Below are 17144 nucleotides of genomic sequence, written 5' to 3' on the forward strand. Positions count from 1 at the left end.
CCTCTCAGGAAAAGAACCCAAACAAATAAAAGGGCAAAAATAAGAGGCTGCTAAATCTCGATGAAATGAATGAAGCAAGGTAGCGGTCTTCCTTCATGACGAATGGCATCTGCACCCTTATGCAGTGAGGACAAGAGACAAGAGTCATAGCCTGCAAAAAAGGAGCACAACTCTTGAGACTCCCTCCGGGGGATTCTGGGGAAGGGAAATGCGCAGAGCGGTGGCTCTCGGGGGCCGCTACATACCCCCTCTCTCCAGTCCTCAATGCCTCACCATTTGGTTTCCCTGTAATGAGACTCCTGTGATAATTAGGGCCCTACCAAATTCACGGCAGAAAGGGGGTGCTCTGCAGCTTCTTTATTCTTGCAGGTTCCCCTGTGCTGATTGGTGGAGGGGCCCCGCCGCTTGCTCCTGATTGACAAGAAGGTAAAAACTGTGGTTTTAATTATGATGCTGTTTTTGCCTCCTGCCACTGATTGGTGAGGGGCCTCGGTGGCCCCGTGGTTTGCTGCTGGCTGGTGGGGAGGTAAAAACGGTATCGTATTTAAAACCGCTGGTTTCTCTTCCCTGTTCATCAGAAGCAAGCCGCAAGTGCGGCCCTTCCACCAATCAGTGCAGAGGGGAACCTGCAAAATTAAAGGAGCTGCAGCACACTCCACTTCTGCCATGAATTTGGCAGGGCCCTATACATAACGCAACTTGTGGTCCACCTCTCAGCTGCACAGCTTCACCAAATCCAATTTGTCCCTCTCCACTAGCTCAGGTGGAGGGGAGAAACACCCCCAGGTAAGGGACTGAAGCTCTTTCTCTGCTATGCAGAAAGGTGAAGTTAACACTCTGGCAGAGAAGATGCAATTTTGAGACTGGCATCACTGCACGAGTGATGTGCTCATTCTAAATTTTCATCCAAACCACCAGAGACATCAGGTGCTGTTTTTAACTATGAAAATTATCTGCTTTTGGATCAGGGAAAAACCATGTTTCTATCTCTGCAATAGTGTTCTTGGAAGCAAAAGTGCTGGTAGAGCATAATAAGCTCCTTGCTATAGTCTCAAGAGATTCAGAGCAGGAACATAGCACTCACATGTCAGAAAACAGTTTTATAATTATAGTAAACTTGGGCATTTGTTAAACTCAATACCCAACACTGTTCTTCAGAGTGCAAGTGCATTAATATTTTTGCAGTACAGAAGACATCCTTTTCCTTGTATTGTTCTGAGCCTGAACCACAATAAAGTGCAACAGATAATGCCAAGGTTTAGTCAAGAAGCATGTATTACCCTTTATACTTGAATCTGGGGGGCCAATAATTATTTCACTTTATGGGGTGACATCAGAAGCAAACATAAACCAAGTAGGCGAAACTGAGAAACGATTCTCAGAAGCTGGTTTAGAAATGTTTATTTTTGTCCCCTCGATTCCATAAAGGCGGGGGAACCAGTTTGAGACCAGAATCACCTAAAGGTGCTTTACTCTATCATCTCATTCCTTGGAAAAATATTGTCACCTGCCTAATGCAAACTCTTTTTCTTTGTCATTTTGAAGCTCTTCATTACAGGAGAAAATAAAACTTCACTCCTAATTACCCAGATCTCAAACACGTTTAATTTAATTTTGTGCAAATGGCAGAGTACCATAGGCACAACAACCATTTGTAGTCCCTATCTTGTAGGCTTAGGTTAGAGAACATTGTACTCACCTAATAGTTTGATGCTGCAAGGTATCTGGATCTGTGGCGTTCACTGTTAGTACAACGCTGCCAATGGGGATGTTTTCTTGTTTGGTCACTGTCATTGGGTTTGGGTGGAAAACAGGGCCTTCATTTACGTCTTCAACAGTGATCTGAACTGTGGCTGTGGAACTGGGGCCATAAGCTATGTCTGGAACAAGCGGGTCTTCATTTTCTACTTTGATCAGCAGCGTGTGAAATGCTGAGATCTCGTAGTCTAAAGGCTGAAAGGCAAGTCAAAACATTGGAGCATGAGATGCATTTAAAAAAAAAATTAACATTACCTCCCCTCTTCTGAGTTCCCAAGTGACAGAATTAGCCACAAAAGGGACAGCATCTCTTGTACCAGCACTGGTTACATCTCGATGCCTGGCTGAAGTTCAGCAGTTGACATGATGATAATTACAAGTTACAAGGAAGAGTATTAAAGAGGCTCATAAGAACTGCCATTTACTGGGTCAGACAATTGATCCAGCTAGTTCAGTATTTTGTCTCTCACAGTGACAGAGGGTGGATACTGTGGGGGGTGGGTGAATGGAGCAAGTCCAGAATTTTCTACTCCCTGCTCCTCTCCCACTGCAATAACAAAGCAGAAAACAAAAATGAGTTGCATTTAATTATTATCCGTGTTATCCTTTCTGCTGGCTGAACAGCTCAGACTCTCTGAGCTAGACCTGATGACCTACGGTTGTGCTTAGGTGAAGAGTAAGCACATTATTCAATTGGAAGACAAGTCCTACCTCCTTAGGTGGAATGTGTGGGCAAAGTTACACATTACACTCAGACCTTAGTAAGGGCACTTAAAATGTGAGCAACTGCAAGTTAAAGCTTGTTAACTTATGCCAAGTGCACTCTGAGCAGCTCAAATTATGCCACTTCAGGTGAGGGTTAACTCTGGGCTGTGCTACCTAATTTGTTATAGGAAAACTTCAGGTCTGCTCCACAGAGATAAAATGAGCAGCTTGAAGTCTCCAAGCACCCCAGGATGCACCACTTCTAGCCTCCCCACCCCACTCCACCCAGAGCAAGGATAAAGCCCAAGTGTCCTGGCTTCTAGCCACACCCCTGCTTGCCAGCCCTCTAGTGGTAACGCAGAGCAGTGCCGGCAAGAAACCGTACTAACCCATAACGTACAACTGATCAACATGTTCTAACTTGAACACTATCGACTATTAACATTGACCAGATTTAGTTATCAACTATTAACATTGTAGCTATTTAGTTATCACTTATTAACATTATAGCTATTTAGCTATCGCCTATTAACACTGCACAGATTTAGTATGGTCTAAGTGTTATGTGTAACTTCGCCCTATCTTCACCCTAACCGTACCAATCTCTGGGCTGCAGGGGAAGCCATTCCTTTTGAGCTCTGCCTTGTCTACTGCAAAGATATCCACTGCAAGGCACTGCACAGGGAGAAATATGACCAATGGGAAATTTTCAATCCAAACTCTCTCAGTAGAAAATACTGCCTTCAGACATAACTTTGTTTTCACATGTGATTCTTGTCATTTTTTTCTTCCAGACATCAAAATAAATCCTGAAAACTAAAACATCTTGGCTTAAAATTTCAGTTCAAGATTTCTGTTTTGTGTGGGGTTTTTTGTTTGGTTTTTTGTTTGGGGGGGGGGAGGGTGGACAAATAATTAAATTTCCCACATATGGGAAGGAGAGAAGGTTTGCCAAGCATCTTTTACCGCACCCAGGGGTACTTTCAAAAGAAAGGGAGATATTGGTAAAATTTCTTAAGTGAAGAATTAACTAGTGCCATATTTTTGAGAAGGTTATTCCAGTAGTTGCACCTTTTCATGCATCAAAGATCTGCTGGATACACTGTGCGGCTATAATATCGTATAAAGGCAAATAGTTCTTACTTTGACAACAGAGAGCATTCCCTCATTAGTCTGTGGATTGGTATGGATTTCAAAACTCTGCCCTGGGTTTCCATTGATAATGGTATAAACAGCTCTCCAGGCCCCTGTTGCTGGATCATCCTCATCCTGAACAGTTAAATTCACAATCACTCCTGTAACACCTTCCTTTACCGTAGCTTGGAACTAAAAAAAGACACCAAACAGATAATAACTGTTAGTATTTTAACTAATGACCACAAAAGAAAAATCATTGTGTGAGCCAGCATTAATTATTTACTGCATCTAAAGGAAGATGTAATCCTTGCACATAACGGGATCTTGTCATCTGTAGATAATGCATTCCCACAACACAATATGCAAGGTATTGTATTGCCATTGCACCATTTCTGATACACTGCAGATAAGTAACAATGCAATAGAAAACAGCCTTTGAAATCTTTTCAATAAGAAGGGGGGGGGGGAAACATCTGGAAGATAAATTCATAGGAAAGTGAATCCGGGCAATACATCCTGAAGTACAACATCCTAGAAAAGGATATATTTTTCAAAGGTGATAAAACAAAATGGGAGGTTTTGTTTAATGTATTTCTTTTTTCACTCTCCTCTCCTCTTTTTAACTGCTTCCTAGGGGTATGAATGAATAAAACATTTGACTCACAATGTGCCCCTATAGGCTGGCCCCCTGTCCTTCTGCCTGGACTGCAATGGCTGGCTGCCCTCTTGCCCTCTCCACAGTCCCACATCAGTCTCATGCATCATACATGGTACCCAACAGATCCTTCACAGATTAAATACTTATTGTCGGTGTTCTGCTCTGGCCTTTTCCATCACACTCTGCAGTCCCCTCAGCTTTATGCTGCTCCACTCCAGCAGCCTCATGGGCCTTCTGTCAGGTTCAGTGGCCCATTGATGCTCTTTCTGCCTCTCTGCTGGGAACGTCCCACAGTACCTCCATACTTGGGATCCCTGACTTGTTACCTTCTTCCTTAGGGCTAAAGAGGTGTAACCTGACAGGGAGGGCCCACAGTCTTAAGGGGCCATCCACATTTAACAATGGGGAAAGGACACTATATACCTTCATAGTTTGTAGGGTCAGAAGGGACCTGAGCAGATCATCAAGTCCAACCCCTGCCATGGCAGGAAAGAGTACTGGGGTCAAACGACTCCAGCAAGGTGTTCATCGAGCCCGCTTTTAAAGACCCCCAGGGTAGGAGCCAGCACCACTTTGCTTGGAAGTTGGTTCCAGATCCTAGACGCCCTGACTGTGAAGTCGTGCCTCCTGATGTCTTGTCTGAATTTACCCTCTGCAACCGCAGTATAATCGTCCCTGGTGATGGCCCCTCCCTTCCATTGGGTGTGCACCTCCCTTTTAGCTAGGAGACACTCCCAGATGCTTTTGGTGAGCCATGGGGGCTTTTGTGCCCTCCTGCTCCCTTTGATCTGTGTAGGGATTACCTCCCTTTGGGCTTGGAGAATTGTCACCTTAAGGAGCGACCACTCTTCTTGGACACCTGGCTCCCCTCTCCTCCGGGAGCTCAGTGCTTCCCTGACTATTCTCCTTAGCTCATTGAAGTCTGCCCTCCTGAAATCTAGGGCTGCTGCCTTGCTGCAGGCCTTTGCCACCTTGCACTGGATGGTGAATCCCAGCAGGCGATGATCGCTGTCGCCCAGGTGGTCGAGAACCTGCAGCCGCCTCACCAGGTTGTCGCACTAGGTCCAACAAGGCGTCTCCCCTGGTAGAGCTGTGCACCTCCTGGGTTAGATGGAGGTCCTGCATTTGGGCTAAGAACCCACGTGAGCGGTCAGACCTGGCTGACCGCTCTTCCCAGCAGATGTCTGGAAGGTTCAGGTCACCCATGATGACCACGTCCTTTGACCTAACTACCTCTGTCAGCTGACTTAAGAATTCCTGGTCTAGCTCTTCCCCTTGGTTGGGTGGCCTGTAGTAGTCTCCCATCGTTAAGTCTCTTTCCCCACGACTGCCTTGTATTCTAACCCAGAGCACTTCAGAGTACCCCCCTCTGAGTCTTTGCTAATTGACGAGGATTTGTATTCCTCCTTAATGCAGAGTGCCACGCCCCCACCTTTCCTTCCTATCCTGTCCCTCCTGTACAGCCTATAGCCCAGTCATGCGTTGGGTCCCAGACTGCTCTTTTTTCCTTACTAGAGTGATCTTTGGAATAAAATAATTTGAGTTCATTTATTACTACAGGCAGTCCTCAGACTTATAACACAGTTGGTTCCTGAAAACAGCGTCTTAAGTTGAAACGTTGTAAATCAGAACCAATTTTCTCATAAGAAACAATGTTACAAATGGGGGATCGGTTCCTGAACAAAGGCCTGATATCCTATTTTCACCCAAAAATACCCCAGAATTTTGTACTCGATCAATTATAGATAAGTAATATAGCTGCATTAATATATTTATACTGTAAATAGCAATCCTATTGATTTGGAAGGACTTCTTTGAGGCGACTCTGCTGGACTTTTTGAAGGGTTCTTGGCTGGAGTCTTCTCAGGAGTCTTGGCTGCAGGTTTTTCTGGAGTCATGTCTGCTTTCTTAAAGAAAGAGTTCAAGGAAGTTTTGACAGATGTTCTCCAGGGAGATGAGTAATGCAGTAAACCTGTTTGCTGGGATGGCATTGTATTGGATCAAGCATTGTAAGTCAAAACTGGCATCGTAAAGTTGAAACAGGGTAAGTGTGAAATATTGTAACTCAAAACGTTGTAAGTTGAGGACTGCCTGTACTTAGTTCTCCTAACTATCACATCAAGATTAAGATTTCTGTTCAGTGGAAAAAGGGGTCGTATCCATATGGGAAGTCTGCTGTATTACTGCAGGAGTGTAGGGTCAACTAGTCTGATCCTATATGGGTATAATCTACCTGCTTTTTGTCTAGACAGTGCATTAATGATAGAGTCACTTAAATATATGAAAAGATGCGGTCCTGCATTTGGGCTAGGAACCCACGTGAGCGGTCAGACCTGGCTGACTGCTCTTCCCAGCAGATGTCTGGAAGGTTCAGGTCACCCATGATGACCTAAGTCAGCTAAGGTAAGGTATTGAAACAGTTTTATGCTAATTTAATTAAATGTACCTCTTGACTCTGCAGGAGAATAAGTAGTATTACACCCATCTGGTGGATGGATATAGTGAGACCCTGAGAGACTAAAGGCCTGATCTTCAGAAGAACTGAACGTTGCACTCCAATTTAGTTAACTGAGAGCTGTGAAATCTCAGTACCTCCCATGATTAGACCCTCTCAGATCTGACTGTGCATACTTTTGGTTGCCAGTCATCCTGTTGCAAGTTGCCCTTTTTTCACCACCACCATCTTGCTTGTGGCTACCCTACCAGTAGCAGTGCTAGGAATACAAACCTGTTACAGAATTCATCCATTTTGCATTTGCAATTGGCTTCAGGGCATTTGCCCACGGGGAAGCAACTAGATGCCCTTTGCTCTAATTTATAGCAAAACCTCCCACCCCTGAATATTATAGAAACATTTGTGAGGTTGCAGAATCCATGACATTAAACAAGACTGAAATTGTATAATGTCCTCTTATTACCGCATAGACCTTGCACTCTGGTTGCATGGTAGGGTCTATTTGTTCCCTGCTTCTAACATATAGAAGAGGTAACTATGTCTTTTTTCCCCCGTCTATGGTTATCTCTCTTTCATTTCTTCCAACAGATTTGACTTATGTTCTCAAGCCCTTTTTCAATTTAGTGACAGAATTTGAGTGTCTGCATTAATGTTCCTTCATTTCAAGCTTTCCAGCTCCAGACCTGATTTTCTAAGAGGGGCGACATTATTGATTGGCTTCTTCTATCTTCTTTGGTAAATTTGACAAGGAATTTAAAAGCTCTTTTGATTTTGGTAGTTTATATATAATGGGTTGTTATTGAGCTTCAGTTCAGGCAGATCATTAAGCTCATTTGCAGTTTAATTAACCTCAAACAATACTATAACAATATGTTAACTTGCCTTCACACAGATCAAAAGAAAATACTATATTAAGAACCTCAGATGTAAGGCACCCAAGGGGGTGCTCCACCTCATGTAGAAAAACACTGCAACTCAGAAAACACATTTGTGCAGAACCCTGACTTGGAAAGAATGCAAACTTTTGTTTGGTGACATTTAGAGTCCATCTCTCAGATGCAATAGGTTGCTGTTACTCCTCTTGAAATAAGCCTTTTGCTCTCAGTCCTATGATGAGGGAACTGTTGATTTGTTTAATTATCATTAGTGATTCCTCTCCCATCTGCTGAGATTTGACTCTTGGAAAATAAAAAGCCTGGCTGCACATATAAATACATTGCAAGTGGACAGAGAAGCAATGGGACACTTGCACCGTGGTCTGGCTAAAATACCCTTTTATCTGAGAATAGTACTCAGCTGGGTTATCCCTCACAAACTACCCTAGCAGGGTTGCTCTAGGACAGGGGTGGGCAACCTGTGGCACGGGTAGCCTCCGTGTGTGACATGCAGCACACTGGAGGTGCGGAAGGGTGATAGCACAGCGGCAGATAATGCAGAGAGCGGAAAGCAGAGTATCAGGTCAGACAGGGAGCAGAAAGCTGAGCAGCAGTTTAGGTAACGGGAAGGGAACGGAGTGGTATTTGGGGACAGTGCAGAGCTAATTTGTGGCCTGCCTGCCAAAAAGTTTGGCCCCACTATTCTAGTGTAATCTTCAATCACGGCCTGTAGATCAAATAACTAGAAATGAGAAGGTAGATGTGAAGGCAATGCTTCTTCTCCATCCCTGAGATTTGAAGCCAGAGTCCCAGGTCTGGGGACAGGAGATCTGAGGGAAGCCACAAACCGGGCTCCCCTCGCCTTGCATTGCCAAGCCAAACCATTGAGCTAAAAGGACCTCAGTCAAATGCATCCTAATCCAACTTTCACACCAGAACTTGAAGAAGTTGTGCCAGTTATAATTTAACTGTCCCAAACCAGATGTCCTGGAGATAGGGCAGAAAGCAAAAACCCATCTGGCAGTCTGCCAGTTTTGTCTCATGGGGGGAAGAAAAAACCTCTCTTCCAGCCCCCCAAACTGTTTAGTAGATCAATTTGTGGCACCCAGGAAGTAAGATAAGGATGGGAAGCATGAGGCTGCAAGGGGTCCAAAATGGCTATTAGCTTATCCAGGAAACAGCGGCCACTCCTCCGGCTCCAGTTCTTCTAAGTTCAAATCACCTTGCTCCATTGAAACAAGAGAGCCTTCACTGATTAAATACCTAGTTATTGAGGCTCTGCTCTGGCCTTTTTCATCACACTTTGTAGTCCCGTGAGGGCTGGCTTTGGACAGACTCTGGGGCCCAAAGATAGCATGAGATAAACCCTCCATTCTCAAGTTTAAGGCAGGAAAAGAAAGAGCAAATGCAATCAAAAGTGAGCCTCCCATGCCTCACATACACTAAAGGCAAAAGGGAAGGTAAAACTGAGGGGATGCATGAAGACTTGGATGCTGCTGGCTGAGATCCCACCTTCCTACCATCTCTTACTGCTTGAAGGAGTCCCAAATGCTCTTGGCCCCATCAAAGCCACAGCAGACTAGGAAGCTGAGCATTTACAATCATTTTATTTTCCTTTAACTAAAAACAATACGTTCATCATTCTTGGTCTCCCCTATAATCATTAGACAGATCCTGTAAGAGTCAGAGTTGCACACATGCTGAGACTCACCAACCTCTCATGTAGCTACCTGAAGCAGAGGCCAGATTCTGAGAGCACTCATTTCCTACTCAAGCACCTAGGCTCTGATCCAGTACCTTGAAAGTCAATGGGACCTTTGCAGACAATTTCCACAACCAAAGAGTTAAGCCCTTAAGGAGGTGCATTCCACAGCACTTAAAGAGATATGAGCACCTAAAGCCCCAAATCATCAGGACTTGTGTTCCTAATTCATGTAGTCACTTCAGAATATCTCGGCCCTGTATCAAGCAGTCAGATTTTCTCAACCCCTCACGAGCTCCTACTGAATGCTGCACTGTTGGGAAACCTACCGATTTTATTTACAGTTGGGAGCCCTTTGGTAGGAAAATGTACGCATTTTATGCACAGTTGGGAGCCCTTTGGAAAACCTGGCCTTTAACATACATTTATTTAAAACACCTCATTTATGAGACAAGCCTGGGATGGAGAAGCCAGCCAAGGTGCGAAGATTTGCTAGTTAGTTCAAGGCACACTGGAAGACTGGTTAAGGGCGTCTGGTTCAGGGATCTGGAGAAGCCCCAGATCTGGAGCTGTCCAAAGGAGGGCCACGCACGGGATTAGAGGCCTAGAGACCAGGTCAGCTGAAGAGAGGCTGAAAGACTTGAGACTGTTCAGCCTGGAGAAGAGAAGACTCAGAGGGGACTTGGTGGCAGCCTATAAGTATATCAGGGGCGTACATCAGGGCTTGGGGGAGCAACTATTCACCAAGGCCCCCCCAGGCAAGGACAAGAAACAATAGACACAAACTGACTGAAGATAACTTCAGGCTAGGCATAAGGCAAAACTTCTTTATAAGTTGAGTGCCAAGCATTTGGAACAGACCACCCCCCAGAGGTGGTACCCCGGGTGATCTTCAAAAAGCATCTTGATGCACATTTTGCTGGGGTCATCTGACCCTAGTAGTCTTTCCTGCCCAAGTGCAGAGGGGCTGGACCCAACGGTCTGTAAGGTCCCTTCCAGCTTTTAAAATCTATGAAATCTCCTAACTGAGGATGATTCACTTTGGTACTCTACACTCTTAATCACTCCGTATTCAGACAGGACTCTCAGTGGGTTCAATGCCAATAAGTTAGCATGCAGACAAGGGTACTCAGACCTGCCGTGGCCAGAAACCTGCAGAGTGTATGATACCTGAAGATCAAGGAGCTGCTAAAATCTGCTGGCAAAGGCAAGAGCACTAATTCCAATAACTTCAACCTCAATGTTACATTAACCGCAGGTGGGTCACAATGGTTTGAAAATGGACAAAAAAACCAAGTGTGGCTGTCTGAAGCTGTCTGAAGTGTCTGACTTAATCTCAGGGAAATGGGTTAGGGAGCACAGTGAATTGGAACATGGCTCTAATTTCTCATCTGGACACTTTGTGCACTCCGTCATCTATCTATGTGAGAATATGAGAGCTGAATTCTTACTATAAAAAAGGAATGCTGTATTTGTTGTAGAGAGGTCAACCTCTTGTGTTAGCCTAAGCTCTGTAGGCCACTTTGAAATTAAAAGGAGGCTTCCCAACATCTAGAAAACATGCTGCATTAACAATGGTTCCCCTTAAAAAGCTTAAGTGAAAAGAGTGATTAAAAACCGCACATGAACTCGAACTCACGCTAGTTTTGTCAATGGAGAAAATAAAGCAAAGGATAGGCACATCGTATATCAAAGTGAAAGATTTACCTTCTTCCGGCAGGGTGCTAACCTGGAAAATGCTGCTCCAGTGTTCAGAACAAACACAGTGGCTAGAGTGTGTGATTAGATTTTGAATTAATTTATTTGATTTGTTTTAAATATCTGCACACTTCCAGAGCGCAGTTATAAATTTCAGAATAAAACTGATGAATTCAGAACTTTATTTAAACTGCTGTCATCAGCACCCACAGAACATCATCACTGAGAAGCAGAACATCTTCAGCCAGATTCATAGCTGGCATGTAAAGACAGAGGAAATATGAGCTCGTTTACAACCGCTGAGGACTTGGATCTCACTCAAAAGAGTGCCTCATTTATGGTTGTCATCATATATACTGCTTGGTTCCCTTGCTATTCACCAGGACTCCACCGTGATGGAGCTTGTATAAATACAAAAAAACTCAAATGTCCCTGACCCCAAAGATTACAAATGGATATAGACAGACTGTTTTTGGGGTAGGGGTACAAGGAAATGGCTACACAATATTGGTCAAGGCGGTTTTGGCACATCAGCCACCCAACTGGAGGTATCTTAGCAAAGGAAATCCCAAGATGGGTCTGGTAGAGAGCTCTAAGACAGCTTTGCAATGTTCGTGGAGAGTTCCTTGCCATTAGGACTTGGAGAGGTGCTCTTCTGAATATTTAGATAGTGGATAATGAAGACTGGCATCATGGCCAGGTGAACAGTTGAAGTCAATACAGAATGAGAGACTGGAATCTGGGTAGGGATAAGATGGCTTTAGACAGCCCCAAGCAGGGACTGAAGAGTCCTCTGTCTTTTGCCCACACAGCAGATGACTTGAAGTAGCTTGCCTAGTGGGTTACTGTCCTAGTCGCCTGCCCCTAAAATCAGTTTTGAACGGGTTAGACCTTTAAAGCGAAGACCAGAAACTTACATTTCATGTGACAGAGGACAGGAGGGAGGCAAAGCACGGTCAGTAAGGACTGTGTGGAGCAAGTTTGTTGAAGTGAGCTCAAACCAGAAATTCAAATCCAGTCTCCTTTCCTGGCTCCATGTTCCAGGAAAAGAAATAACCAGTAAACTGTAATGCTTTTTCCAAGCTTGAAAAAGCATAATGTTACTGATGTGGAGCAGTCTCAGACTGCAGAAATCTCTTGGGAGAGTGTCCTCATTGGGGGCTGAAATCTAGAAAAAACAGATCGTGGGACAATGAATCTAAATAGAAACCCAAAGTGCACTCCCCATTCAACAGTAAAAAAATTGCCTTCAGCTACTCGACTACCTGCAAACTGCATTCTCAACCACAGTGTTCCAGTAAGGGGCAAGGTTTTACTTTGCATGCATCTGTCTAGGGCAAAATAATTAATGTACTTTACAGTCTTGGGAAACCCTGGTGACTAGTGCCCAGCAGTCAGTATTAACATGGAGAAATAACCTTAATGTCTTATGACACCACTGAGCAAATTTTGCCTTACGCTGAGACACTCGTCCAACCCAAAATTAAAGAGCTGCAATGAGTAGCAAATGCAATGGGAGAAAAACGTGCTTAGGATTGATGATCAGCCCCCCCATGGCTCATTAGGATTCTACATGCTGTGATCCCCAGTCGAGAACAACCAAATTAAAACTTCAAGTCAGTTTGCATTAATCAGGCCACCATTCCAGTTGAAGGTGTTTTGTGCATTACCGTCATGGTGTTTGTTTTCCCTTTTCTATATCACAGGTGATGAAAGATGATGAAGTACAGTAATTCACACAGTACCATTAGAAGCTACATAGAAAGCTCCCAGATGCCAGGTCTATCTACGCTACTTCTCCTGGCCCTGGAGAGACCCCTCCACATCCATTTTTTCCTTCTATTTTCTTTACAACATCCGTGCAAAATACAAAAGTTCTTGCAAATCAAACAGGTTCTTGCAATGTTGGCAAATGCACAGATAATTTTTGAAAAACAAAAAGCCCAATTAAGAGTGACTATTAAATGGTTCGCAAGAGCAATGTACATACAGTATTTGTGTGTTTATTTGGTAAGAGGACAACATATTTCTTGTGAGATTATACCTGCAATTCCTCCAAGGACAAATGGAGTTTTAATGTGATCATATCAGCTTTCATTCCCAAAGGAGCCTGCAATGAGAATCTCATAAATGTCAGAAACTGACATTTAAGGTGGAATTCACTTTGACACGAGCTAGACTTCCTGGTCAATAAGCAGCCAAATAAACTGTCATTAGGATCTCATCTGGATTCACAAGCTAGGGCAGGTCTAGGCCTGGGTGAAAACAGTCAAGGAAGATAGTGCTATGCCAAGTAGCCATGATGATTCTTCAGATCCCTCTTTCTTCAAAGTCCTTAAGGCTAAGTACAGACAGACAAAAAGCCCAAGGCTGAATTGACTCAATTTTCACAGGATAGTCTAAACTGTGTAGATTGACCTGATAAGCAAGTGAACAGACATTCACTTTCAACTCCAGAAATGTGGCCATATCTCTGCAGTGGCCCAGGCCAGACACTGGGAAATGCTATAGCATGCCTCCCTGCTTGGCTGGAGCAGACAGCTTGGGCCAAGGCTAGCCCACACACCCTGCAAGGATGGAGTTTACAGGGGAGGTGCAAAGCCTCCTAAGATGCTGGGGGACTGTGAGTTAATTTGAATCTGGACAGCATCTGGGACAGCAGTTCAATAAACCGATTTAACCTAAAACCATTAGGTTTCATAGTTGGTAGGGTCGGAAGGGACCTGAGCAGATCAAGTCCAACCCCCTGCCATGGCAGGAAAGAGCACTGGGGTCAAACGACCCCAGCGAGGTGTACATCTAGCCTCCCTTCAAAGACCCCAAGGTAGGAGCCTGCACCACTTCGCTTGGAAGTCGGTTCCAGACCCTAGCCGCCCTGACCGTGAAGTCGCGCCTCCTGATGTCTAGTCTGAATCTCCCCTCCGCCAGCTTGTGACCGTTATTCCTGGTCACTCCTGGCGGTGCTCGGGGGAACAGGGACTCCCCCAATACCTGCTGATCCCCCCTGACTAGTTTGTAACAGGCCACTAGATCCCCCCTCAGCCTTCTCTTGTGGAGGCTGAACAGGTTCAGGTCTCGTCGCCTCTCCTCGTAGGGCCTGCCCTGCTGCCCCGGATCATGCGAGCAGCCTCCTCTGGACCCTCTCCATGCTGTCGACATCCCTCCTGAAGTGCGGCGCCCAGAGCTGGATGCAGTACTCCAGCTGCGGCCTGACCAGTGCCGCATAGAGGGGGAGGATCACCTCCTTGGACCTGCTCGAGATGCATCTGTGGATCTATGGATGCATGACAAGGTGCAGTTGGCTTTCCTGACTGCCTCCCCACATTGCTGGACCCTGTTCATGACAGAGAACGACTCCAAAATCCTTTTCTGCCTCTGCACTGATGAGAAGGGAGTTCCCCAGGCTTTAGGTATGCTGCTGGTTCTTCCTCCCCAGGTGCAGCACCTTGCACTCATCGGTGTTGAATCCCATCCTGTTCTCATCCGCCCACCCCTGTAACCTGTCTAGGTCTGATTGCAGCCTATTCCTCCCTTCTAGCGTGCCCATGTCCCCCCACATCTTAGTGTCATCTGCAAATTCAAACAGGGTGCCTTTTACCCCTTTGTCCAAGTCGCTGATGAAGATGTTGAACAGTGCAGGCCTTGGGGAACCCCACTGCCCACAGGTTTATCTTAAACCAGTTTTGACCATTTTGAGTGCAGTTTATATGCACTGAGCTTCTGCTGCATTACAGATTTGAACCAGTTTCAACCTGATCGCTTTTACTGGTTTATGTGTAATTTCTGTCCCTGGTCCAAATGTTGTAGCGTGCCAGCATGCAGCACTGTGCAGGTGGTAAAACAGAGGACCCCACCCTATGTGGCTATTAAAGAAGTACTGAGATTTTCATGAGCCTAAGGCTGTTGTCAATTTTGTGACCTTGCCAAACTGCAGCTTGGATGCTTATATTCTCCCTACATAAACCTCCCTGGCATTTTTAAAGATATTTTCTGCCTTAAACTCATCCATAACCTTTAATTTACCATATGCAGACAAATAATTGCTGTATTTTACCCTATAAGTAGCTGTGCTACTGTAACAATTCAACTATCCTTGTGTGATTTCTGTATCCATGTACAGAACACTTCAGAAGCCATTTAAATGAAAGAGCTATGTAAATGTGAGAGATAATTATAGCATGACAAGGATCTGATGATGTAAACTATGTGCAATATCACATTAAAGACCAGAGTGCAAATTAAAACTGTGAGTCACCTGAGCCACCTTTAGTAGTTTGCATTGTTTTACTGTCTTACTGCAGGCTGTTAGGTACTTTATTACTTCTAAACTGAATGTTGCTTTTAGCGTCTTCCATTTTTTTCCCTTAATACAAACTATGCTTCCATCTCCCCCGAGAAATCATAGAAAATAACTCACCTCTACCGTAGGAAAAGATTTTTCTGAAGAAATAAAATTGACTGTAATCATTTTGGATGCATTTACACTTTAATTTGGGAGTGAATTTCAAAGACAATGCAATGTAAATGCAGGGCAATCTTTCAGTGCAGGCTTTGGTTACTGTCTGTATTTCGTTAAGTAATGAAGTAGAGAATGACTATTTTTGTCTATCAGCGGCAGCAGCCCATAACAAAAGCACCAAAAGTTCCTAACTACTAATTAGTGAAAGATCAAGACTTTAATTCTGCTCTCTGTTAAATTGTTATGGCTCCCATTGTCTTCAGCAGGAGCTGAAGAGCCAAACTTATCCCTGTTTATTTAAAAACCCCAAGCCACTTTGATATTGCTGATACCATATGTCTGAGTGGTAAAAAAACAGGGTAGGACATGCCTTTATCTTGTTTGGCTGTCTTTCAACTGCCCTGGAAAAGCTATCTTTAAGGATTACTAACAACATAACAAGGGAAAAATAGGTATCCATGAATGAAACGTTCCCTTGTGTGCAGATGCCCATTAGTCCACAAGGAAAGGAGATAAATCACCTCTCTGGCACCATGCTATCCCTTACCCTGGGCCTCTCTGAGACTTCTCTTGGGGGAGGACTGGACTCCAGCCTGGGAAGAGTGGGGACAGGATACTGGTAAAAGGAGGCCAAAAAATTGAGCATCATCTTCCTCCTTCCAAAGCTGCCTCTTGGGACAGGCAAGTGCTGCTATGTAAGAGCCCTGCCCAGAGCATCTGCTCTTTCCCTCCTGTGGATCACAGAGATTTTAGCTTCCTCCAGCTCCTCAATGGCCATCTCTGCTTTGCCTTCCACAGGAGGACTCAGCACCTCTTTGGAGTCAGTTTTCTTTTCCCTCCTTTTAATTTCTGTGCACTCCTGAAAATGGAAGGGCTACATGGGACGCATAGGTGGATATTCCCAGACTGCCACCCCATGGCTTTGGAAGTTTTTCAAGCTATGTTTTGTGTGGTTTGGGTTTTATCTACTGAACTTTTGTTCACACTTGACCTTAACTGCTCCTCAGCCCTGTAGGCTTTGCAGAGCCTACACAGAAAGAGAGTTCAAATATCTGTTAATCAGGCGTTGAATGCTTGCCTCATTGCATGTTACTTCCAGTGTAAATCCTCACATGTACCACAGAAATTTGAGGAGCGAGATGAAAGAGTTACATTTCTATTGCCTCTGATGTAAAATGGACAGACACGTGGCTGCTCTTCCCTTAGGTCCTCATGCTTCCATCTATCGATGCAAAGTCCATCCCATTTTTTTCCAAAATAAGAACTGGCCTCACCGTTCCACCTATAAATGCAAAGTCCATCCCATTTTTTTCTAAAATAAAATGAAATGGCCACAATGTTCATGAGATCACATGAGCATCTCACAGCAAAGTGCTAGGTATGCAAGTAGGTTGAGGACAGAGGGGGTTACTGGGTTCTCGCTGAAGGCAATTTCATGATGTCATGTTGCAAAAACCTCACAGAAATAAGAACACACTTGTCTTATTTATCAGAAAATCTTCCCCATCTACCCATTGCCATTTTAGTTTGCTAGGGAAAAAAAAAAGACTAAGAGAAAACAATGTTCTCACCTACCTTGAAAGAGCAAACTACAACTGTTCCCCTATTAAATCAAGGCAGCATTGCCTAGGGACTAGACAGGTGTCTACTTTTCAAATTTATGAGAACATTTTTGCTGTATTTAAATAAACCATTGT

The 17144-nt window shown here is 44.4% G+C and overlaps 1 protein-coding gene across 1 annotated transcript in view; it reads right to left on the reverse strand.

Annotated features, from left to right (window-relative positions):
- The window catches only part of CDH13 (cadherin 13), a 751386-nt gene that overhangs the window by 83263 nt on the left and 650979 nt on the right, over positions 1-17144 (reverse strand). The window contains exons 9-10 of the mRNA XM_090062749.1: positions 3607-3789; positions 1700-1953 (exon numbers count right to left, since the gene is read on the reverse strand). Of these exons, the coding sequence (XP_089918875.1) occupies positions 1700-1953; positions 3607-3789 (437 nt within the window). The remainder of the gene's footprint in view (positions 1-1699; positions 1954-3606; positions 3790-17144) is intronic.

The sequence above is a fragment of the Crocodylus siamensis genome, chromosome 9 (genome assembly GCF_052110815.1).
Source record: "Crocodylus siamensis isolate JL-2025a chromosome 9, ASM5211081v1, whole genome shotgun sequence".
In the NCBI taxonomy this organism is placed as follows: domain Eukaryota; kingdom Metazoa; phylum Chordata; order Crocodylia; family Crocodylidae; genus Crocodylus; species Crocodylus siamensis.